Below are 25,476 nucleotides of genomic sequence, written 5' to 3'. Positions count from 1 at the left end.
GGATTGGTATAGGTTTACATTTTAAATATTTATTTAAATCCCTAGCGTTGGTGATTTGGAGAGGAACATTATTCATACTGATACATGACAAAATGCTGTGCCAGATACCAACAACGTAGTGCTAAAGAAACTGACCGAGTCTGTTATATTAATTTCAATGTAGTTGCCAAAAAAATACTATGTTGAGTAATATGTGTCCGTTAACGTACTAGGCCCATAGCTCAAGTGGGAAAGCAGATTTGCACAATAGCAGTGTATTGTATCTGTAATAGTGTAACAATATGCTGGATATGGGGTACAGAAACATTGCACACTGAGTATATGTAACTAAAGAGATCACATGTCTGATAGACTTTAAGTATATCAGGGATTTACTCCCGATGTTAAAATCTGTACTGAGACCTAGAAGGAACCCCTTGAAGTCGCTCTCGAGTCCTTATTCAAATTGCTGGAAAGCATCACATAGTGCAGGGGTGCCCAATCCTGGTCCTGGAGGGCCAATGTCCCTCCTGGCTTTTGCTGCAACTGTGCCCTAAATTACTTAATTGGACCAATCAAGCCCTTATTAGAAGCTTAATTGGTCCAATTAATCAATTTAGTGTACAGTTTGAACAGAAACCAGGAGGGCATCGGCCCTCCAGGACCAGGATTGGGCACCCCTGACATAGTGCATGCAGGTTGGATTTAAATAACACATCATATTTATCTTCACAGACCTGTATACATTGGATGCAGGACTAGTTCTCACAGAGCTTTACTACTTCGATATAGCAACCAGCTCCACTTCTTATTCAGATTCACATACCCAAGGTTGCTGAATAGATGCTGAGATCCCAGAGAGACTGAAACATTTTGAGTAGCGAGGCAGAACCGAGGTAAAATTCAGGGCTTATTGTTACCAATCCATTGCAGCCAAGCTTATTTTATTGCTACTAAATATGTTATAAAAAATGATTACATTTATGGATGTTCTACAGTCTATTCTCAAAGAGTAGGTATTGCCCATAGGTCACATTATCCTTTATCTTCAATAATCTCATAGCATACAGGTATAAAGAATAATCTACATACTTGATCTGTGTTATGAAAGCAGGTCAATTATTAAATTACCCTAACAGAGTAGGGCGTCTGCTAAGAAATAAATAATAATAATAATAATAATAATAATAATAATAATAATAATAATAACAAAGATCGAATGATCCTTCAGCACATTTGGACACCAAAGATAGCTCCCCCATTAGTCTCACTTGCAACTGAATGTCACAGCAAATTCACCCACTTCCCTTAGCTAATGACACCAGTCAAAGCGGATTTCAAACTACTTAAAACAATCCTTAATTAGCTGACCCATCTGTGACAGCTGCTTCTTCTGCAACTGTGCGGTAAACAACGCAGTCTCAGAGTAGGTTGCTCCTCCAACACCAGCCATTAGTTCTTTCTTCCTCAGTCAGAGAATCCTTATTAAACTAGATAAGTGTGTTTCCATGCAGCTGGAGCCTTCAATTCATACGATGGCTACAGAAAGAGACAGCTGGATGGAACATGCCCACATGGATTTCTTTATTTTCATAGACTGGGTAGCATGCTGTGTTTTCTACTGATAAGTATAATTACTTTTCCCCCTCTGTGAAAAAAAAAAAAAAAAAAGATGCGTGTCCTGTGCAGGCCAAAAGGCCTGAAAATGTTGTGTAAAGAATGGATTTAAGGATTCAAATAAAATTTTAAAAAAATCTGATCCATCCAATCTGTAACTTTTTACATATCCAATCAGATATGTAGAAATATACAACATTGAACCTAAAACCAAAGCTCACAAAAGCTGATATCTTGCTTGTGTTTTTGTCAGTTCAGCTCTCTTTGTAGGTCACCCCTCATCCTTTTTTCTCTCCAAAATCTTCATAATGTTCTGAAAACATATAACTGCTGTATTCATAGATCTTCATTGTTTGCCCAATTAATGTATTGTTGAGACGTTGCTCTCTCTCTGGGGCTCTGGCAGTGCTGGGCTCCCTCTCTGGGAATCTGGCGGCACGGGGCTCTCTCTCTGGGCCTCTGGCAGCATGTTGCTCTCTCTCTGGGGCTCACTCCCTCTCTGAGCGCCACTGCTTCTCCTGGCGCCACATCCCCAGCTGTGCTCTCTCCCTCTCGTCCGGTGCGGGGTTCTGTGATTCGGCGGGTGGTAGAAAGACAAATAGGAAAGAGCCGCCGAAATCCCTGCCTGCACTTTTGATCTCCATTTTGTCATGTATGTTTTTAAACTAGTATTTTAAAAGGCACTGGGGTTTTAGAGGAGTGCTGGAGACTGTCTGTATTGTTTTTATTGCTGTCCCCCCCCCCCATGAGCCCCATCTCCGTGCAGATATTGAGACACACTACCCTTTAGTTTTAAATTAGAATTCTGTGTTTAGTTATTTTTTAAATTGATGGGCAGTGCAAACTGCTTGCCGTGACTCTGTATTCTACATATGCCCTGTTTGTTAAGTATAGTTTACCACCTGTATTTAATAAAATGATATTCATTGCACAACATAATAGTTTTTAGTTTATATTTTCCTTTTGGTATTCTGCCTGGCTGATCCCACCCTGATCAGAAAGAACCTCCCTGATTCTACATAATGCAATTGACATATCCAAATTCGATCATGATTTCATGATCAGTATACAATAGAAACCATCAACTATATATTATGTAAAACGATTGCCACTCACTCGGGTTCGTTGCCCCTTTAAGAATACGACCCAGGACTCAGAAATGGCGTTTTGAAGCGCTGACGCGCTATATTTTAATGAACACAAAATAAAACAAACACACACAAAATAAACACCTAGCTCCTCTTGGAGCACTTACTACACAAGGTTTTTCCCTCACTAACTTGCAGGACGGCTAAGCCGTTTACCTGCTAACATAAACCCAAAACCACACCGGTTTAACACAGCACTTACACTCTGACTGCACGGAAGCAGAGCACCTCGTCTGCCTCCTTCTCCTCAGCAGCCTCGAGCAGACTGCCTGCTCTCCTTTTAAACTGCCCGCACCTGGGTCTAATTCCCAATAACGCCCAGGTGCGGATGATCATTAATAATAAAACAATTACACAAAAAGGTGCATTTTTTTCCCATTTTACTCTTCAGGGAGGTTTTAACCCCCTCCCTGCGGTCTCACTCAACCTGCTATCTCACACATCCCCCCCCTTGTCTTTACAAGACACAGGCCACGAGACGGCCACCTCCTCCCCTAAAACACAACCACCCACCCTCGAGTCCAGCAATGTCCATTGCCGCCCTCTTCCATGGGCGGGCTTGAGGATGGGTCGGTCCTTCCGCCGCTGCCAGGGAGGGACCGCGAACCGGCGACACGGGACCCCACCGGGCTAACAGGGCCGACCGAAGCGTAGGCCGGGGCACTGGAGGATGCCGCAGTGGACACAGGTCTTCCCCTGGGGACTGGCGCAGTGATGTCCGACCACCCAGGGGAAGCGAAGCAGCTAACAGGGGGAGCAACAGCGACGTCTGGGTGCTCGGGGAGAGCGGAGCAGGTAACCAGGGGCAGAGCTGTGGCCAGTGCTGCAGACCCCTGGGCTCCAGGTCCAGCACAGGGAGGTCCAGGAAGACCGGCAGGGTGTCCCGGAGCAAGGGGTGAGGGACTGGACGCAGCGGCGCCGAACTGGACTGTAGGGGTGGTGGTCGGGGCTGTGGCGGAGGTATGCTCTTCGCCTCCCCTCTGGGCTCCGGAAGCGGCGGCTCCTCCCCTCTGGGCTCCGGAAGCGGCGGCTCCTCCCCTCTGGGCTCTGGAACTTGAGTCAGTCGGGCACCCCCTGCCTGCTCCCACCTTTGGAGCAGCAGGTCCAGCTCCGTCGGCTCCGGATCCGGTAGCCCCAACTCCTGTCTCCACCTCTCGTTCTGCTCCACTTGAGCAGCGGTGTTTCTTTTGATCTCCTCGATCAATTCCTTAAAATCCATTTTTTCTTTTACTGGGTCGTAGGGGCACCCACACTTCTGGTACCATATGTAAAAACGATTGCCACTCACTCGGGTTCGTTGCCCCTTTAAGAATACGACCCAGGACTCAGAAATGGCGTTTTGAAGCGCTGACGCGCTATATTTTAATGAACACAAAATAAAACAAACACACACAAAATAAACACCTAGCTCCTCTTGGAGCACTTACTACACAAGGTTTTTCCCTCACTAACTTGCAGGACGGCTAAGCCGTTTACCTGCTAATATAAACCCAAAACCACACCGGTTTAACACAGCACTTACACTCTGACTGCACGGAAGCAGAGCACCTCGTCTGCCTCCTTCTCCTCAGCAGACTCGAGCAGACTGCCTGCTCTCCTTTTAAACTGCCCGCACCTGGGTCTAATTCCCAATAACGCCCAGGTGCGGATGATCATTAATAATAAAACAATTACACAAAAAGGTGCATTTTTTTCCCATTTTACTCTTCAGGGAGGTTTTAACCCCCTCCCTGCGGTCTCACTCAACCTGCTATCTCACAATATATATATACACACATACATACATACATACAGTGCCTATAGAAAGTCTACACCCACCTGAAATTCTTTCACATTTTGTTGCGTCAGTTCTTCAGAGTTTAATGCATTTAAATGAGGATTTTTTCCACTTATCTACACACCATACTCCACACTGTTAAGGGGAAAAAAGTTTTTATTGAAAAAAATTATAAATTCAAAATACAAAATTGAAAAGATTATAATTGGATAAGGTTCCACCCCCCTGAGTTAATACTTGGTGGAAACACCTTTGGCAGCAATTACAGCTGTGAGTCTGTTGCACACCTAGATTTGGCAATATTTGACCATTCTTCTTTACAAAACTGTTCAAGTTCTGTCACGTTCCTTGGGGAGAGTTGATGGACAGCAATCTTCAAGTCATGCCACACATTTTTGATTGGATTTAGGTCAGGGCTTTGACTGGGCCACTCAAGGACATTTACCTTTTTGCTTCTTAGCCACTCCAGTGTAGCTTTGGCTGTGTACTTTGGGTCGTTGTCATTCTGAAAGGTGAACTTCTGTCCCAGTTTCAGCTTTCTTGCAGAGGGCAGCAGGTTTTCCTCAAGGACTTCTCTGTACTTTGCTCCATTCATTTTCCCTTCTATCCTGACAAGTGCCCCAGGCCCTGCCGATGAGAAACATCCCCATAACATGATGCTGCCACCACCATGCTTCACAGTAGGAATGGTGTTCTTTGGGTGATGAGCTGTGTTGGGTTTGCGCCAAACATAACGCTTTGCATTTAGGCCAAAAAGTTCCATTTTAGTTTCATCAGACCACAAAACGTTTTGCCACATGGCTACAGAATCTCCCAAGTGTTTTTTTGCATACTTCAAAAAGGGATTCAAGGTGGGCTTTCTTGAGTAATGGCTTCCTTCTTGCCACCCTACCATACAGGCCAGATTTGTGGAGTGCTTGAGATATTGTTGTCACATGCACACTTTGACCAGTCTTGGCCATAAAAGCCTGTAGCTCTTGCAAAGTTGCCATTGGCCTCTTGGTGGCCTCTCTGATCAGTCTCCTCCTTGCTCGGTCATCAAGTTTGGAAGGACGGCCTGATCTAGGTAGGGTCTTGGTGGTGCCATACACCTTCCACTTCTTAATAATAGTCTTGACCTTGCTCCAAGGGATATTCAAAGCCTTTGATATTTTTTATACCCATCCCCTGATCTGTGCCTTTCAATAACTTTGCCCCAGAGTTCTTTTGAAAGCGCCTTGGTGCTCATGGTTGAGTCTTTGCTTTGAAATGCACTACCAAGCAGAGGGAACCAACAGGAACTGCTGAATTTATCCTGAAATCATGTGAATCACTATAATTTAACAGAGGTGGAGGCCACTTAACTTGGTGTGTGATTTTGAAGGCAATTGGTTACACCTCAGTTAATTTAGGATTGCTGTTACAAGGTGGTGGACACTTATCCAACCAAGCAATTTCAGTTTTTATTTTTAATAAATTTTCTACAAATTTCTAGAATATTTTTTTCACTTGGAAGTTGTGGGGTAGGATGTGTAGATAAATGAAAAAAAAAAAAACAATTTTAATGCATTTTAATTCCAGGCTATAAGCCAACAAAGGTGAACATTTTGAAAGGGGGTGTAGACTTTCTATAGGCACTGTGTGTGTGTGTGTGTGTATGTATATATGAACATGTACAATATGTACAACATACGAACATAGAAATACTACAGAGAGACACACGTGTGTGCAAAAGTATGTATGTTCAATGAAAGTGTCATTCATATCAACTACATTTTTTCACATTAAAAATGTGTGTTACACATAAATAAAATAAATTTAATTTTTTTAAAGTTTGCAATATAAACCGTGTGGGAATCGAACCCAAGACATGCTTCTAATGCAGGTTGCAGTGCAGGTGCTGTAGCTTTCACATCACAAAGTAGTATGCAAGTAGTATAGCAGTAAAGTTACAGTTTTTATAACAAGTAACGAGATGAACAAGATTTTGTAAATAATGATTTTGTATTATCCTGATTGTATTGAATGTTTTCATCTAATTTTGTAAACTATCATAATAAGCTTGATCCGTTAATCTAGTATATTGTAACATGTTCATGTTTAGGAAGTAGTACTCAGGATAGGGCTGCCATTTTTTCCACAGACCAAACCCAGACATATTTCTCAGTCAGCCTTGGTCTATCAAAACTGCAGTATACTGTAATACAGTTTAACACAATTAAGCAGGTTGGTGATTCCCTTTACCGTTAACAGAATGCATTATGCTACATTTTATGAACTAATATGAAATCACGGAAACAATTTATAACTTATTAAAAGTACAATAATTGCAAACAGCATCCATCTACCTGTAATTTTAGGCAACTTGAAAACTGAACAGAAGTCTCCTTGGCTTACCCGTATCTTAACCGTTTAGCTGTCACTTGCTGAATCTGATTTTACAGGAAATATAGATTCTAGTTACTGACGCTTTGTAGAACAAAAGTTTTTTTTTTTTTTATCCCTGTACAAAGTTATGTTACTCTTATACCAAATATGTCATATACATTGTTTTAATTGTGAGTCTGTTTAACGAAAGATGTTACACGTTTATATACATAGAAATACTGTATACAATTCATATTAGTACTGTATTTTGTAACAAACAATTATTCACATGTTGGGGACAAAGTAGAATGCACAGATCAGTACTAAAAAGTACATGTTTCTAAATAAAGATAGTGGAAATCGTTTAAGCAACTAATGTATGTCAAAGAAAAGGAGACGGTGTTGAATTCTCAAATGCTCTGCAACCCCATAAACAACACACATCCTCCCCATTAACTAACGGCGTGACCCATCCCATATCCCTTACAATACATGTAACATAGACAGACAAGACAAGCTGAACAGACAAGTCCTGCAACAAAGCAATTGTCTGGGTCGTTACAATATATTTTTCAATTTGAAAGTAAAAATATATGAAAGCATGACGACCTTTATGTACAAAAATATTCACTAATATACAATTGAACAAGAACTGTTGAATATTTATTTTCATTTCATATAGTAAATGTCATTGTTTATATGATAGTGAAAAATAAATAAAGATAAATACATAAATGTCTATGTATTAATTTATGTACTCATTTATTTCAATATTTATATTAATGTATTTATTTATTAGGGTTTTACTTTTTCCAAATATTGTCTATCCATAGCTAATTCGCGCTGTAACTTTGCGCGAGAAACTACTGTTCCTCTCGATATACTACAAAGTAAACATACATGTTTTAATTGAAGAATATTTAATTCTATTTTAGCAAATTATAGCCAAAATAAAGAAACATAGATAGTTTCTGTTTTATTTTATTTTTTGCTTCCTTCAGGTGTTTGAGGTCTTCCTTTATCACAGGAAATACAGTGTAGTGCTAAATCAGGGTATGTGAAAACAGCTGTCAAAAATGTATGCTGATCAAGATTTTGTGATCAGCGAGTCATCACACAAACTTTTAAAATAACACCTCATTAGAAATGTATTTTTGTTTACGACTGTAAGTCGCCCTGGATAAGGGCATCTGCTAAGAAATTAATAAATAAATAAATAAATAAATAAATAAATAAATAAACTATTAACTATTAACACTACTGTTGGTTACTTGGCCATCCTCATTTGTGGAATAAATACAGTATGAATGTTTACGGAGCATCCCCTATTTATACAACATGTGTGATTTCTTTTTTACTGTTGGCCATAAAAAAAAAAAAAAAGAAAAAACTGTTATAATGGAATGTTTTTTTCATGATCACAAGATAAAGAATTATTTCATCCAGTCCATTTCGATGTCATACACATTTTCTCAATACTTTTGAAAATAAATTTGTCACCTGTGGTAAGTTCAGTGGTCTCTCAGCAGAATACCAGTTAATATGGAATTATTATTATTATTATTATTATTATTATTTATTTCTTAGCAGACGCCCTTATCCAGGGCGACTTACAATTGCTACAAGATATCACATTATTTTTTTCATACAATTACCCATTTATACAGTTGGGTTTTTACTGGAGCAATCTAGGTAAAGTACCTTTGCTCAATGGTACAGCAGCAGTGTCCCCCACTGGGGATTGAACCCACAACCCTCCGACATGGCCTTGACTTCTGAGTAATCCACAACAGCAGCATAGCTGTAAATATTGCAGCAGTCACTCTGATGGCAACATAATATGGACACAATAAGCACAGTTTAAAGAACATTTTTTCACAACATTTAATTTAGACCGTAGCTATATGTAACTCTGAAGACAGATTTTAGGTACAGAATAATACATTACATTTTTAAGCCAGTACATTGTTTGGTCATTTTATATATATATATATATATATATATATAAAATCACCCACATATATACACACACAATAGTGGTTATTCTCTCCCTTTCTTGTACCTATAAAGATAATGTACAACATAAAACACATGCAGTCATTCACAACTGGGTAAGACAATAGCCACAGACCAACATTGTTTTGTACACTCATTTAACTAATAAGGCTATATTACAACTATGCACCATATGGCCAACACTATAGTTCTAAATGTAATGCACCATATATACATCTGTATTTACAGACCTTTGTTTAAAAAAACAAAAACACAGGATTTTTTTTTTCTTTTTTCAAAAGGTGCCATTCAAAGGCTGTACATGTTAAATATAAAACCAAAAAAATATATTTTTACAGATAGCTGCAACATATAGATTATTGCCAATGCCCTTTTAATATAACAATCTCTATTTTTATTCTTTAAGCATTTAAATTAAGTAACGCTCACAAGAATTGTGAGCAGCCCATTTAATGAAGGCATTATTGTAATTATCTTTTATACGGCTATTGAACACTGCCAAACAGGTGCCATGTGCCATCACTGAAAGGTCTTCCTTCCCCTTCCACACCAAGCTATTCAAGTTAACTCTAAGCTTGCACTTGTGCACTAAACCAAGACCTGAAATTAAATCAAAATGATAGCACCACTATAGCCATATTGTTGCCTAGAGAAACATGCTACTTTTTGGCTCTTAAACAAACAAACAAAAAACAAAACTCCATGCTAAAACCATTATTCAGCAGACCTGTGAAAACAAGTTAATTAACTTTGTAATTAAAAAAAGGCTGGAATCTACATATTAACACTCTTATTTTAAAACTAGTCTAACAAATATTGTGTTAAAAAAATAATTGAGGTGCAATATATATTAGATACTGATACTTTACGACTGCTGGAAAAAGGCTAAAATTAGTTTAAAAAAAATGAAAACCCCAAAAAACAGCACACACACCGAGTAATGGTTATAAATCAGCGTGTGTAGTACTAAAAGGGATCTTGAGTCACCATTTACTACATTGAGTCTCATTCTGAGAATATCATTTAAAAATGTGTTTGCTGTCTCCTTCCCAATTTGTCTTGGGTTTCTTGAAACTTAAACATTTCCTCAGCTTTCCCTGGAGGTACTCCAGCTAGGATAAGCAGGTAACAGTAGCTGAAGGCTCCCTGAACCCATGTTCATTGGCACACTTTCAAAGAAACATTCTGGCACAGTATACACAGGCAGACAGTTCAATCGTTTTCCTACACAAACTGCCACAAGACACATCTGATGCAACGACACACCACTAGTGATAATACAGATTATTTATTTATTTTGTCACAGCTGGAGAGTGTGCAAATGGAAAACAGAACAAGTGGGAACACCCTCCTACTCATAGCTTATCAACCCTTCCTGTACTGTAGAATCCGATGTAGGCACTGAAATGCAAGCATTTTATCGGAAGAATGGTTCTGCCATCAGTGGTCTTTGTACCAAGTCTGTTCATTGCAGCTTATCAACTCAATACCTTTGTCAAAGAGGACTGCGAGACTGTACTGAGCTATATATAGTTTTACAGCAGTGGCTTGGGCTGATGTGGAAGGAAACTAAAACTTTAGATATCCGAACAGGAGAATTCAGTGATTGGTAGCGGCTGTTGGTAACCTCTGCTCTCTCCCAGCAGACACCAAGGTCAGTGGTGTTGTATACAATAGGAACAGGGATACATCTACAATAAATAGCCACGAGTATGCATTTTTAAATGCAACTGACCATTGCTATATTTCTCACCTTCACCTAAATCTGTAACACTGACTCCTGCTACTGTCCTCTCATTCAAAACAGTGCATCTGAGACAATTCTCTAATACTGCAACTGGTTTCCCCACAGAATTACAATTAAATTAAAATAGAATTGAAGAAAGATAAAGACATGATCATAAATATATAAGGGGATTGTTTAGCACATCTGCACAACAATAGTAGAAGTGTTTCTACAATATGGCAATCATTAAAAAAAAAAAAATGACAGTACTGTTTTTTGGTGCACAGATCTGATCACTGTATGGGATACCTTACTGTGTAACGATTTACATTATGGGTCAAAACATAGCCACAGTTTCTTTAAATGTTTTTATAATATTATTTCACCACACATACGGTTCTTGTTATATAATAAATATCGAATGTAGAGAAAAAAAAGGCATTTTTAACCAATTGATATGGTTAAAAATGCACTTCCTGAATCTGTGAAGTATGAGCGAGTCAGGTTATAGGGGAATTCGGTAATTATTACTGCTAAGAGAAATAAAATTGGTATATCCTTATTTCATCAGCAACTAAAAATCAAACTTTAATTTAGATCATGTTTAAAACAAAGATTGTCTGTGTGCAATTTCAAGTAACAGCACGATTATTCTCGTCTGTCATGGTAAAATGCAATATTTCAGCTCTTATCACGAAGGCCGTTTTTTTTTTCTTTAAATCTATTGGTCAATTGCCCAAAATGGCAATTTAAGACTCATCAGTGTGGAGAGCAAATCAATATTAAGATTACAGTACTGACTTTCTTTGCATGTTTGACTTGTAAAAGCCTTGGAATATCAGAAGCCCTCTCAAGGGCTTGTCAAAGTCTTGCTTTATTGCTTTGGTTCTCCATCCTAACAGCTCTTACCACATATATTCCACAAAGCATGGGTGGCAAAACCAGGGTCTGATCAGTTCCCAATTAGCATTTTCTAAACTTGCTCAAAGCTATCAAGTGCAGTTTTATTTTTTTATTTTGTATTTCAACTACAAAACTTTCGAGCCCAGGTTTAATTCCACCCCTTTGGTTGGGAACCCTACAAACTAAACAAAAAGCTTAAAAAAAGGGGGGGAGGGGTAGGGGGGTCGTTACTTGAAAGCGAGAAAACAAACACTAGCAGCATGCACCTCTTCATGCATTGTCGATCTACTCAGCAAAATATACACAATAAATAACTCTTGAAGCCTGTATAAAAGCTTGACAAAAATAAAAAGGGATGTTTACAGAGAGGTTACTCATAGTTCTGAACTAAGAAGTGGTACTGTCAAGTAAGAGTATGCTACAGAGATGGTTGTCATATCACTTGACAGCAGCTGGTTTGACTTGAGGTACAAAGCAGCCCGTCCTTAGGGTTCCGCTGAATGTTCACAGAGATGGTCTTTTCACAGAGAGGTAGCTGCAGGATGTTGTTATTCAAGTTCATGTTGTTCTCCTTAGCCAGTTCCAGCTCATTGAGGGTTGCAATCGTTTGGTCGTGATAAGATTTAGGGCCACCCAGGCCGACACAAAGGGCTGTGGTAGTGGGAGACAGAGTCTTGTCCAGGCTCCCATTGGAGCCAATGCACATCTTCCAGGTGGACTTCTCCTGCACCTTGATACTGGGGAAGGTCAGGTTGTTCTGAGGGTCTATGATGTACTTGCTGGCCCCAAGACCACTACTGCCACCAACATGAAACTGGGAGCTCAGACAGAGACTCATGAGCTTCAGGCTCTCCACCAGCTCACCAGCGGTCTTGTGCGAAGGGGAGGAATGCGAGCAGCTGCGGGTGGAGCCCGAAGTGTTGTTTGTACTGCCGCCGCTGGAACTGCCAGAAGGGCTGCCCTCCCCACCTTTGCTGCCCCCACCTGCAGGTGGGCTACCCCTATCTGGCCCTGGGTTGCCCTCCCCAGGAGGTTTGCTCTGTCCACTTCCTCCTCCACCACCTCCATTCCCTCCTGGGTTGCCAGGCGGGCCCTCACTGCTATCCCGCCGGTTCCAGGAATAGGCAAAGCCAGTTTCCTTATCCAGTCGGCGGCGGTGGCTCTCCGAATCATCATCGCTGGTCTCGGAGCTGCTGCAGCTCGAGCCACGGCCCTGGCTTTTCCGGCGGTGGTAGCGCTTGTGGACAGTGCCCGGCGAGGCAACGTTCATCTTGAGACGGCTCAGCTTGGGCGGCAGGCTTTCGTCCATATCGAAGTCATCATCAGACTCGCCCTCCTCCTCAAATATCTGGTTGAGGACTGGCGCACTTTTGCGGGATGTCAGCCGGTTGGTGATGGAGGGCTTGCGCCGTAGGACCACCTGGGTGGGAAGCTGGGCCAGATGCTGCTCTTCCTCCTCCTCTTCCTCATCCTCCTCCACCCGAAAGAGACATGTGCGGCTTTTGCTGGTGGCTGCGGCGGCAGCAGCAGCAGGTTTCAGGGAAGTGGTGGTGGTTAAGGAGGAGAGTACTGAGGAATTGCCTGCGGAGACCAAGGACAACGGCAAGGACTGTGCCACCTCTTCCCGTCTCCCCAGTTCCAGCAGTGTTTTGGTACGGTGCCCATTGAGCAGATTCTCAGTGCTGCGGGCTGGTGACTGTGGGATGCTTGAGTGAGAGATAGAAGAAGCTGCTAGGCTGTCCTCAAGATCTTGGTGCATATCAATCTTTGTTGGCCAAGATTGCCTAGGTGCGAGAATTAAAAAAAAAAAAAGACAAATTTAAATTAACCCAATCCATTTTTTTTTTTTAATGGAACAGCAGCTACAATAGTAAAATGTTGCTGCTTTGTACAGAGTAATTACATCTTGGATTAGTTTATAGTTAGTTACTGCAGGTAGGCCCAATTGGAAGCAGCTTTAAAAAACAGAAAAGTGCTGTAACCAGTCAAGAAACAGATCATTCCAGAGGGAAAGAGACAATCATGTGCGGTGCCAGGTTCAAAACCAGAACACATGCAAGCAAAATAAATGATCAACTGTCTAAGTTTGTATCACAGCTTTACCAAGTCATCAGATAATTAAAAACCTTGAATATGTATCAGTTGTATGATCATCAGCAGCACAATTCATCTTTGCATAGCACTGTCTGTGCTGCCCATGCATGCTGTCCCAGCCCAGACTAATAGTCAAACGTAAAAGCAGCTGTGAAAATATTTTCTGTCAGTTCACCAATAGAAAAATAGTTTTTTTTGCTTGTTTAAATTGAAGCCATAATGCTATTCTAAATCATTTCAGAATGGGTGTCTGTTACAAAGTCAACAGACGAGTCCCATTCCATCAGCTCTGTACAAAACAGACAATCATAATGGCACTGCTGACTGAATTCATCTTCATCTTCCATTATAACGGACCATTTTCTGGTACAATAGCTGTCTCTTTTGTCTGTTTTGTGCTGCACAAATCAATTCAGTCACACTCTATAGCTTAGTGGCTTGCATATATCAGTACTGCTGAATGGGGCTAGATTTCATTTTATAAATAGAAGAGTCTGCATCTGTTAAGATTTGAGCAGGGAAGGGTTAAACAGATCTGTACAAGGTGAAATACTATAATACTGCACAGCACTTACTATCAAAACCTGAGATGATGTTTTTCAAGAACAAAATTTTCAGCAGGACTGCATGCCTATGAAGTTCAGAAACAAGGAGACAGACACAAAACTAAAAATCAGCAATTTAACCTCTAGGTCATCTGACAGGTAGGCCCCCATTGCAAGGGAGTCAAGCCGGAGTCCCAAGTAAACCGACAGAGTTTACTTGGGAAAGCCTCGACAGATGCTCTGTCACGATCGCCGTGTGGACCACTGCTCCTTCCTGCGACTGGGAACAGATCAACCAGTCGTCCAGGTAGTTCAACACCCTGATCCCTTGCAGCTGCAAGGGGGCCAGGACGGCATCCACGCACGTCTCACCACACTAAAGGAGTGATGTCATAAGGGAAACCTATATTAATCCAAACATTGTATTGTATCTTTGGACTCTCTTCAACCTGTGCTTGGGGAGGGGAGTCCCCAGCACCATTACTATGTTCATAAAAAAATATCCTTGCTGAAGCTGCAACTAAGTTTTGGAATCACATTATGGATGCACAGAGAAATAAACAACATTAACTAATGTTTTAATATGTTAATTTCTACACTGCGGGGCATTAATCAGTGGAGCGTCGAAGCACCGAAGCAGCGAGGGCACCAAGGCTCTGAGGCACCGAACTTCCGAGGGCTTCAAGGAAGCAAGGCACTGAGGCATCAAAGGGCGCGAGGGCACTGAAGCACTGAGGCTCCGAAAAGGTGCTGAAACACAGAGGAGTGTCTAAATAATGGAGTACCGAGGCACTGAGGGCACCGTGTGCACCAAGGCTCCGAGGACGCGAAGCACCGAGGCAGTCTAATCTCTGGAGCGCTGAACTTTAGAGCGCCGAAGCACCGAGGGCACCCTGTGCACCGAGGCTCTGAGGACCCGAGGGCATTTAAACTTTGGAGCACCGAGGCATTGAAGCACCGTGTGCAACGAGGCTCTGAGGCCCCGAAGCACAGAGGGCGCGAGCAACACCGGGACACCGAAGTCCTGTAGGCGGCGAAACACCGAGGGGCACCTAACATCTGAGTACTGAAGTTCCGGGGCGTTGAAGCACCAAGGCACAGAGGACGCAGAGTACAAAGTGTGCAAGCAACAAGGGTACTGGGGACAGGCACCTAGCCCTAACCGCGTTCAGTCACACAACCCGGAGTACGGACACGTAGCATACGCCGGGGTGGATACACAGGCTCGAGTCACTGCGGTTAGGCAATGGGACAGCAGGATCAAGAAGTGCATGGTGCTGCACTGGGGTGCAGCGTGGGCGATAGCCTGCCCTTGACAGCGTGCAGTCACACAACCAGAGCAGCACGCAGCGTACACAGGAGTGGAGCACAGGCTCAAAGAGCTGTGGTAGCAAACTGAACTGCTAAGAGACAGTTAAGAAAAAACAGGGTACTCTGGTTTTATTTTATTTATTTATTTATTTTTTTGAAGGCCCAACGAAGAAAGAAAGAAAGAAAGAAAGAAAGAAAGAAAGAAAGAAAGATTTAAAGAAGCGCAGTTGCACAACGATTATAGCTCAGTTCACAGAAGCAGAGTTACAGATTCCAGGTAAGTGGCAAGCTGACTTCCAGCAATAATTTCTTAAAATAAAGCAGCGCAACTCCAGTAAACTCGAGTGACGGCTCTTTTATACAGACTCAATCACAGCAGCTGGGCAGGTTAGTACCTTACCGCGGTGAGAAACAAAAGAGGATGCAAGCTCCGTGGAGTGACTATTTGTTCTGACGGAAGGTGGGACTGAGGACGTCACTCCCTGGAGGGGCCTATCAGCAGCTCTGATATAAAATGCTCAGTGAATACCTGACCTGTGGCAGGCATATCCCAAAAGGTATTGTCGGTGGTCATCTTCGAATTGAAAGGGAACCACAGGTTTTCTTTAAACAGATCCCTTCTGGCAATTGTTCCCCTTCATTTATTTTGAGAGAAGTTGACGTTACATTAGGCCCTCTGACGCTCTGTAAATTGTGGAGGCTGTCTAGAAATCCTTTAGGAGGTCGACTGCCAACAGTAGAATGTGGAATTTACTCTGCCAAGTTAACAAACCTGTTTCTTTGTTTTCAAATAAAATAAATAATAAGTTTACCCGGTGATGCCTCTAATATTTACCCATATTTTATTCCAACCACATCATTAGGACATTTCTGCACTTGATTTCAGATGCAGAATGTTCAAAAGAGGATATTGACTTTTACCTGAACTGCGCTTTGATATTACTGGGGCTGGCAGAGCGGTTCTGGATTTCTTTCTCTTGCTTCTCTCTCAGAATCCTCTCAGCAAGTAGAAAGTAAGTGGCGGTGATGTGATTGTACTTGTTGGTTTCCAAAGCCCTAAGGAAGAGAACAAGGTGAGACCAAATCAGACTTTTCTAGGCAAAAAGGACATTGGACCAACAAGGTTTTTGCATGTTCTCCATCCCTCTATCAAGTTAACACTTCTGAAAAGTGCTCCTGACACTCACAAATGGCTACAAGAAAGAAGGGTATCTTATTTTCCATGCAGATTACAAAATAAAAATATTTCAAATGAATCCATATGTTATTGTGTAAAAATTTCCCCAAATAACACAAAACAGTCAGATGTACCAATAGGGTTGAAGTAAATCCAATAACATGTTAACAGAGAGCTAAAAGTGTTCTTTAATCACTTTTCAATTATACCTCTCGGGTGATGACGGGATACAATATTTATCACAACCTTATTATATAGGCTAACCTCTACTACCTATTGTACTTGTGACACTGCCAATATGAGAAGTTTTAACAGTGGCAGCACACACCAAGCAGGAATTACCTGTAAAATGGGGGGTTATGCGTTTGCCTTTTAACAAAAAGAATATAAATCATTTGTATGTATACAACAATGCAACAGGGTCTGGCTGTTTATTTTCTATTATCTGAAAGGAGGGGGCACTCAAAAGGGCTGTTTTGAATCAAATTTCCTTTGTTTAAATTTTACAGTTTTGCATTACCAAGCGTATTCCTGACATTGCCATAATGTGACTGACGGGTTAATATAGTGAATACGCAGATTTTCTGAATAACTTCCATTAGTCACATCAGGTATGTGGTTGTTGGTACCCCTTTTTTCTGACATCTACGAAATATCATGTACTCCATTTATAGTCTCAGGAAAGGGCGTTAATAAATATTTTTCTGCCTAAGCATGACTTACTCAACAATGGTATCACGGTCAGCAATGTCCCCCAGCACCATGCGCTGGATAATCCCGTTGTGCTCCTCCTCCGAGAGGTTCTTGTAGGAGACCAGGGGGATGTTGTATTTGGTTGCTGGAGAGGGGTCCACTCCCTGGAGCCAGGCATGGTTCTCTATCTCTTCTAAAGAGGCTCTCCTTTTAGGGTCTCTCTGCAACATCCGGTTAATTAGACTGCCAAGAGATCAAAAGAATGCTATTAATTAGCCAAGATCCCCACCGCACAGACAATCATATTGGGTTCAAACACTGCTGGGTAAAGTTGATGAATCAACATGGTTTCCCTGCTGGGGATAGCAGTTACTGAGTGCGCTGGGAGATAGCTCCTTTATATATGTGGCTGAATAGTTCCATCAATTGTCGTTGAAAAAAGCCTCACATTAACAGGATGCGACTTGCTTTGCTTAATGATGTATGTCAGTGAATTATTACAACACAAAGCTGAATCTTGTACTACTTACTGGCCATTGTCGGCAATACAAATAGACTAAAATTAACAAAACCTTTAGCTTCTGTGAACAAGCAGCTGTATATGTACTGTAAGGAACACAGCTTATGAATGAGTAAAACCACACCAGTACAGCCAAACTTGTTGCATTTAAATGTATTACATGTTGAAAAATGTCAGGACAATCTTTTTATATTATCTCAATTCCTTCAGCGATTAAAACAGAACCTTCAAAAATGCAACTAAAAAGATCAAATTCCAATAAAAAGTAGTATGTCAAAGACTTGGTTAAACCCAGTACTGTGCTGCACTAGGACATTTCACAGAGCTGGAAATGACCCATATCAGAAATGCGTGAAATTGACTTCAAGTGTTTGACATGTTACAGGTTCAAGTCCCCCATGTACCTATCCTAGAGACTTGCACTGTAACTTCAGCAAGCTATTTTTAGATTGAGTAACCTTTCTTTGTATTGTCTTCCTCCTTGTTTTAATTCTTAATGTACTGCCAGTACTTGAGTTTTGCCCAGCCTGACAACTCGACCTGCCTATGTGCTGCACCTGACTCTCTTCAGGAGATTCTATAATTAAAGTAACGCAGGCTTTAAGAGCTCTTCCCATTCTCCTGTCGCCTCTCATCTGCGTTATCCTCTGCAACATGTCAGTAACTTACAAAAACTATTCAGAACGGAGCAGAGCGGGAGCTCACAGACATTTCTATTAAGTCTGTGATGTCATAATAGGTACTACAATACCATACACAGCCAGGATTAAAAAACAAACAAACAAACAAACAAACAAACAAAGACCTATCCTTTCAGGCAGCAAGATATGTATCCCTCGGACGATTGCTGATGAAGCCCAAGGGCAGCTGATAGCATCAATACAAGTTTGAGTACCTTGCACTGACTGAAAAGGATAAAGCTAACCAAGTTCCTTGCATCAGCCAGGCCAGTCTATATTCCTGCTGCATTGAAGCATGCACGGCTTTGGAGTAGCTTCTATGACTCGTACCTCCTTAAAATCCGTGCCAGGAGAGAATAAGGTGTTAATTAATACAGTATGAAAGTAACATTTTTGAACTGCTGATATGTTAACAGTACCAGAAACTGCATAAGTACAGAGAACACACTTTAAATAACCTCTATTCTTTGACCACTTCCCCAGTAATTTACTAAAACCCACGTCCTTCACCGCCCACTCAAACATTTGAACTTGCAGAAGCCCTGTGACCATTTATTATGCTGCAAGTTGTTTAAGCCATTTAAAAGATTAAATTCCTTCCAAGACTCTCTCTTGGGAACCACAGTTTGTTTTCATTACATCAGATTTTCTGCCTACCATAATATTATGAGCACCTTAAAAGGCAAGCTGGCCTGATCTGAATAAAAAGAACAAAGTGCAAGATTGAACCCATCTGTTTATTTTTAATATGAATCAGAGTGATGACAATAAACCCATTTTAAACCTCCTGTGAGTACTCCACAGCTGGAAACTGCATTACTGTTAACTGAGTTGCACAGCAGTCAGATGAGAAATTGGTGCATTTTTACAACAAATGCACGCCGTTTAAAATAGATACAGGTATTCATCTAATTGTTACATACAATTTCTACTAGTCAGCACTTCATTTGACCAAACACAATACAACCAAATATTTTGTAAATTAGTTTACTTGGTATTAAACACAGTATTAGTGTACAGTATGCAACTATATGCTAACTTTCATAACAAAGTAAAAAACATTACAATCTCCTTTCTGGTACTTTCTTTTTTGATTAGAAGGACCTAAGCTTGTACCTCTTAGAAAGCTCCTAGATGTTCAAGAAAAATATCACCTAAAGGACATTCCATCATTTAATTAAGTTATTTTTCCAACTTCATACATTTATATCAATAGACTGGTCCTTTTCAAAGAAAATTATCCAAAACAACTATTTTGGTTGCTGGGTATATTTGTTGGCTCAGACCTCTCCTGACCCCAGCTGCTTCATTTAGCTTTGCTCCTGGCAATTACAGTTCTAGTCACACTTGAGATTCTCAATTTCTCTAAACACTGCATTCTCAAGCCTGTGACAACTACTGTATACTGTACATGCTGGCCTCAAAGTAATTGTATCAACACCTCACTTCAGTCTGGACAGCAAAAAAGGCAACCATTAACACATAGTTTTAAGAGCTGAAGGGCTTGTTTTAATTAAAGTGATCAGGAAGAGGTCTCGGTTCGCTCGTGCACACAGAGTTTTTCCCAGTGCAGTATGAAAAGGCCGTAAGATGCCATCCTCGGGTCACACAGTTCTAACTAAAAGCGCAATTATAAATGTGATAGGTTGCAGAATTCAGTTGTGACATTTGATCAGTTGGGTATTTACGGTAGCATTCAGATATGTAGAATAAATTCCTTTGTAATATTTCATCTCTGGACAAGCTTTACATTCAAAGCCCTCTCATATGCATGTACATGCATAATGAATACTGTATGTGCCAGTCAGCATCTGATTCCACCAAATCCCTCTACGTAAATCTGCAGCTTCATGTCAGTTTAATTTGCATGTAATTACACACTAGCAGAATATGCCACTCAAAAGACAACTAAAGCGAAAAATAAAACAGAAAAAAAAGTGGTACAGTTCTGTTTTTATGTACCAAATTGCCAAATCATTTGAAAGGTTCTACTGTTTCCTCAGGCACTATTCATAAAAATATGCACCTGATATGCCGGAACACTAATTTATTAATAATTGTAATATAATGGAGAACTATTGGATTATAAGGCCCTAAATTTCCACAGCATGAAATGTAATATTACGATTTATATTACGATTGCAATGCAGGCATAATTCGTGCTATAAACTAAGTTTCACACCTGCCTATGAGAGCACATTACGATTGTGAGAAAAAAAAAAGAAAGAAAAAGCAATGATGAATTAAAGAGCAGTGTTTTAATACTGTACATTTAGTCATTCTTTACATTTAAACAAAAGCATATAGTTTACTACAGGACAAATACGCTTTGTATTATTAACTGGAACGAACAGTTTGTGTCATTATCTAAAAAAGGCATGAATTGTCGACTGATGAGAGATCAATTAGAAAAATTTGGTGATGTTGGTGTTTTGTAACTGAACTGTATCCCATTAAGACCGCCCACGCAGCATTTAACAGGCTGCACAAAATGTCAGTTTATCGTCCGAGATGGATTATTGGTTGTTAGTTGCGATGGAAATTAATTATTAAATGCCACACAGCATTTGACAGGCTGCACAAAAGGTGACAATAAGCGGGTTTGTGAGATGATATTAAGAGAGGTAATTTTTCAAAGAACCTATGATGCATGGCGAGTGGTTTTTGAAAAATCATGACAATAAAACGTGGCATGATATTATGCGAGGTGATATAAAACAGGTTAATCTGTAAATGAGACATTGAAAGGGTCGACAATTTAAAAGTGAAACTGGGCACATTTCAAATCTTGCCAACAGAACGTCACTCTGAGCTGCGTGACATTGTCTATAAAAGAAGCCATTTAAGAGAACCCAAAATCTCTGGTGGCAATGTACAGATTATACACTGCTTTCTCATTATCATACACTGCACATCATACACACCAGTTTGGATGGAGATTTAAACAGAGATTTAAACATTAATTTGCTATATATATATAACAAATTAATGCACTTACCCGTCACATACGATTTCCGACTGTCACCAGTTTTCTAATACAAAGCCCATCTCTTCAATGTTACAATTTATTTGATTATTCGTCACAGCCTGGGTTTTTTTTTTTTTTTTCTCCCATACCAAATCAAGTCTGTTTTTGTTGCGCAGTTACACAGCGCTGCCTTCAATTTCACCAGATGAAAATGCAGCAAAAACAGCTCAAACAGTTTTAGATACTGTGCAGTTTTTTTTTTGTGTGTTTTTTTTTTAAATCTGTGATCTTTAGTTGCTTTTGTGAATTTTCATTTGCAAGGGAACTGTGACCTTAGGGCCTTATCAAGCACAATATTCTGCAATTTTGAATACTGACTTTGGATACTGTTTTAATTCTAGAAACTTTTTTATTAAATCTTTTGCTAAATTGCATTGCCTTTTACATTTTACACACTTCTGTGCATGGGTAACATATTGATTTCATTTTGCTGTTGGGTCGTTAATGGGGAATTTTACATGCTGCTACAATACGTACCGGATTTAAAAGTATATACTGTATTACAGTCCACATGTCGTCTCTTTTGGCAATTGATATTTTCAGAATCATATCGCTCTGAATTAAATTCTGTTGAAAATATAGTCCTGTACCAACAAAACCAACTACAGTACATCTAAATGGAAGCCTATTTATTGTTGCACAGTGCTTTCTGCTATGCATTTTTGACATTGTATCTTTTTTGTGTTCCCTGAAAAAAGGACAAGGGTTGGAACGGGACAAAATGAAATAATCAGATATGCGTCACACGTGTTTAACCATCACTGAAGTCAAAGTTTTATAGGGTTGGATATGCGAGTGCTATACATTTAATCTGGTGTTGTTTTGAGATACTACGGTACATCTGGTTAAGCGCACCATCATGTCTTCTACCGATATTATCATAAAAGTTTTAGGTAAACATCCAGCAATAGTAGATTAAAAAGAAACAGACTAACATGCTTATGCTTAGAAGACAATGGAAAGTAAGCTAATGAAATTCACAGCATGTGTATGAATGACGTACTGTAGGAAACTATTCATAGAATACACAGCATTTATTGCCTGGGGTATGTGCAAGAACAAATGTATTGGTTTGGTTTATTATCAATACGTAATACAGGCAATTCCATGAATTACAGCGGTTATACGGTTAACCAAATAACTGACATTTGTGCATATAGCCATCTTTAGGGCAGACAAAAAATAGTATGCTGCTGTATGCTGTCACTGTGCAGTTAGGACAAATCAGATCCCTACAGCAATAAGAGTTTAACTCATCAACGAGGTTGCTATTATCAATGGTCTTCATAACTGAAAGTTTCCAATTCTGAAGCTGTATTACAGCGTTCTTGCTCTTATTTAGTTCCAGATATGTCAAGATCTCCCCTAGGACCTAGGTTGGCTCGAAAGTGACTTTCCTACCAGCTGCACAGAGAGGGAGGGTATCTGGCTGTCAACATGTAATACTTACAGCAGAGACACATAGTGCAGAGAACACTTGTCAAGAAAGGGTCTTGTCTGCATTAGCAACTCAATCCAGAACAACATACAAAACTGATGTCATCCAGCTTCCCATTGAGGAACCAAAAAAAAGCCAAAAAAAAAACACAACCACACACATACCCCAAAAACACATTAACTTCCCTTATCTTTTGTTACTGGGAAGTAACAAAGAAAACATGGCTAGTCACCAAAATTAGCAAATCATCCTGAAATCGAGTCAACGGCCATTTATGAGAACCATTTAAATAACACAGTATTTTGGCAGGGTTTACGGTGTTTAGTTGAGATCCTGCATAATGAGGACACTAAACCATGTACCTGCATAATGACAGCCTCTAGAATAATGCCATCAGATCTCATGCTAACAGTTGAACAGCTCTAATGGTTTCTTTTTATGCTGAATCAAGACAAACAGCTCAAGTGTATGCTTGGTGTGTAGCTGTCTTTCATTACTTTGTTAAAAGTTTGGTGTATTGATTTATTTAAATTTGTATTATGTTAAACGCAATATTGTCAAAAATGTAAATGTGACACTACATCCAAGCTTTTTCAATTTCAAAGGGTAACACAGATTAACTGGAAATAAATATTTATATTTCTGACTGATTACTTCCAGCTCTTATCTACTGATGATCTGAAAATAGACTTTTACACAGCGAAAGAATGTTTCCTTTCCCTCCTCTTTGGCCTCTTATCTCCAAGTCTCTAGTGTTCTATTATTTAACCCAACTGGGGGACTCCTAGGGCTCAGAGGCAGTTCCTATCATACCGAAGGACATCGGTTGTGGTGGATATTTGGGATGCTCTTCTTGGTTGACTATTAGTGTTGGCTCCTTTTCAAAAGAAATGTCTCCTTAACTGCAAATAAATGTCCCTGTGACAGGGAGGACTCTGTTGCTGGTTCAGCTGCGAAGCTGCTTTGGTAAACAGGAAGGCGTACCCAAAGCTGAGCTGATTGAGAGGTCCTCATTGGCCGGGGAGCTTTCACCTATTTAAGAAGGCAGAAGCATCAATGTTTGAGGCTACTGCATGGCCACAGCCATACAGTTGGGTGCCGAGCAAAAACGTTTTGCGTTTATATTGAGGAGGAACGCGTCCGCTCCGCAGGATAACTACTACGGAAACCTTCAACTGCAAGACTGTGTCTGTGAAGGCTCTGCCCAGCCAGGACTGTGAGGAAACCCGGAGTAGCAAGGAGGCCAGGACTTTGGGGGCAACAGCAGTAAGTTAGTTTAGGGGATCTGATCTCAAACTAAATAGGGAGAGGGTTTCGTAGTATAGTAGGTTCCTGGAGCAGGACGTCTCTTTTAGGTGAGACTAACGCTTGCCTTGTGTGGCAAACATTTTTAACTTTGTTTTGTTTCTTTATTAAATCTGGCGGTAGGATTACCATTGTTGGTACCCTAGGGTCTGGCCTGTGCGGTGTGTCAACACCCACTGCTCAGTGTTTGATTCGGTGACAACCCACGTATATGGATTGTATGACTTAATTCCCTCTGTATTGATTGTTGGATGCACAATTTTCCATCTGGAAGCAAAAAGAGACAGTTGTAGAAGGTGCTATAAAATGGCACAATATTAACCGTAGGCTCAATAATTACTAAAATTCAGCATTTCTAGGATTGTAAATGTGGCAATTTATACATTAGGTTACAAATACATCTTTACATTTCAACTATTATAATAAATAACTTACTGTGTGTATAGTATTTTTGTTGAACTTCTGTAGATCTTTTAGCATGCATTGAAGTTTGCACAAGTTTACAGAAAAAGCTGCCTCATTGCAACATATAAAAACTCAAGCTGATTTGCAGAAAGTGAGGTGGGGAAGCATATTTGTGTTGTATGCTTATATGCTTGCCATCCTACTTCACAAAGTAGTCTACGCTAAAATGTAGTTTTGTTTGCTTTAATATTAATTATACTATGCATCTTGTCTTGTGTTCTATGTACTTCTTGAGCAGCTGAAACTGACTGAAAAAGAAATGTGTTATATTTTTTCTAATTAACAGTATCTGTCCAAAGAGAGCTCCATGGCACTTACTCTTTGCAGTCTTGCGAGACGTGTGTTGGCACTGTGTATTTGCAGTCCATGATCATGGTGAGAGTCTCGCTGTCGTTGGCTTCCTGAAAAGGTGGCTGTCCGCAAACCAACATGAAAAGAATTACTCCCAAGCTCCAAATATCTGCAGAAGAAAAAAATACAAACATAAGCTTGTACCACTTTCCTGTAGAACTAACCAACCTAATCATTCCTATTTAACTAACGACAAAATGTAGAAGAGGAAAAAACAGTACTTTCTACAATAGTGTCTTGTAGTTTACCTATAAAACTGGAAGTTAATGACTCAAAAGTTCAGCAGTGCAAGAGCAAGCATGCAACACGGTTCACAAGACCTTCTTTACAGGGCTGCATACTAAATGTAAATACAGC

The 25,476-nt window shown here is 40.3% G+C and overlaps 1 protein-coding gene across 1 annotated transcript in view; it reads right to left on the bottom strand.

Moving 5' to 3' along the window:
- Nucleotides 1-6,518: 6,518 nt before the first annotated feature.
- The window catches only part of LOC117399211 (SNF-related serine/threonine-protein kinase-like), a 54,556-nt gene continuing 35,598 nt past the window's right edge, over nucleotides 6,519-25,476 (bottom strand). The window contains exons 3-6 of the mRNA XM_033998258.3: nucleotides 25,087-25,228; nucleotides 17,363-17,575; nucleotides 16,384-16,518; nucleotides 6,519-13,296 (exon numbers count right to left, since the gene is read on the bottom strand). Coding sequence (XP_033854149.1) covers nucleotides 11,946-13,296; nucleotides 16,384-16,518; nucleotides 17,363-17,575; nucleotides 25,087-25,228 — 1,841 coding nt within the window. The 3' untranslated portion in view covers nucleotides 6,519-11,945. The remainder of the gene's footprint in view (nucleotides 13,297-16,383; nucleotides 16,519-17,362; nucleotides 17,576-25,086; nucleotides 25,229-25,476) is intronic.

This window comes from Acipenser ruthenus, chromosome 4 (genome assembly GCF_902713425.1).
Source record: "Acipenser ruthenus chromosome 4, fAciRut3.2 maternal haplotype, whole genome shotgun sequence".
In the NCBI taxonomy this organism is placed as follows: Eukaryota; Metazoa; Chordata; class Actinopteri; order Acipenseriformes; family Acipenseridae; genus Acipenser; species Acipenser ruthenus.
This window is presented reverse-complemented; position numbering and strand designations above follow the sequence as displayed.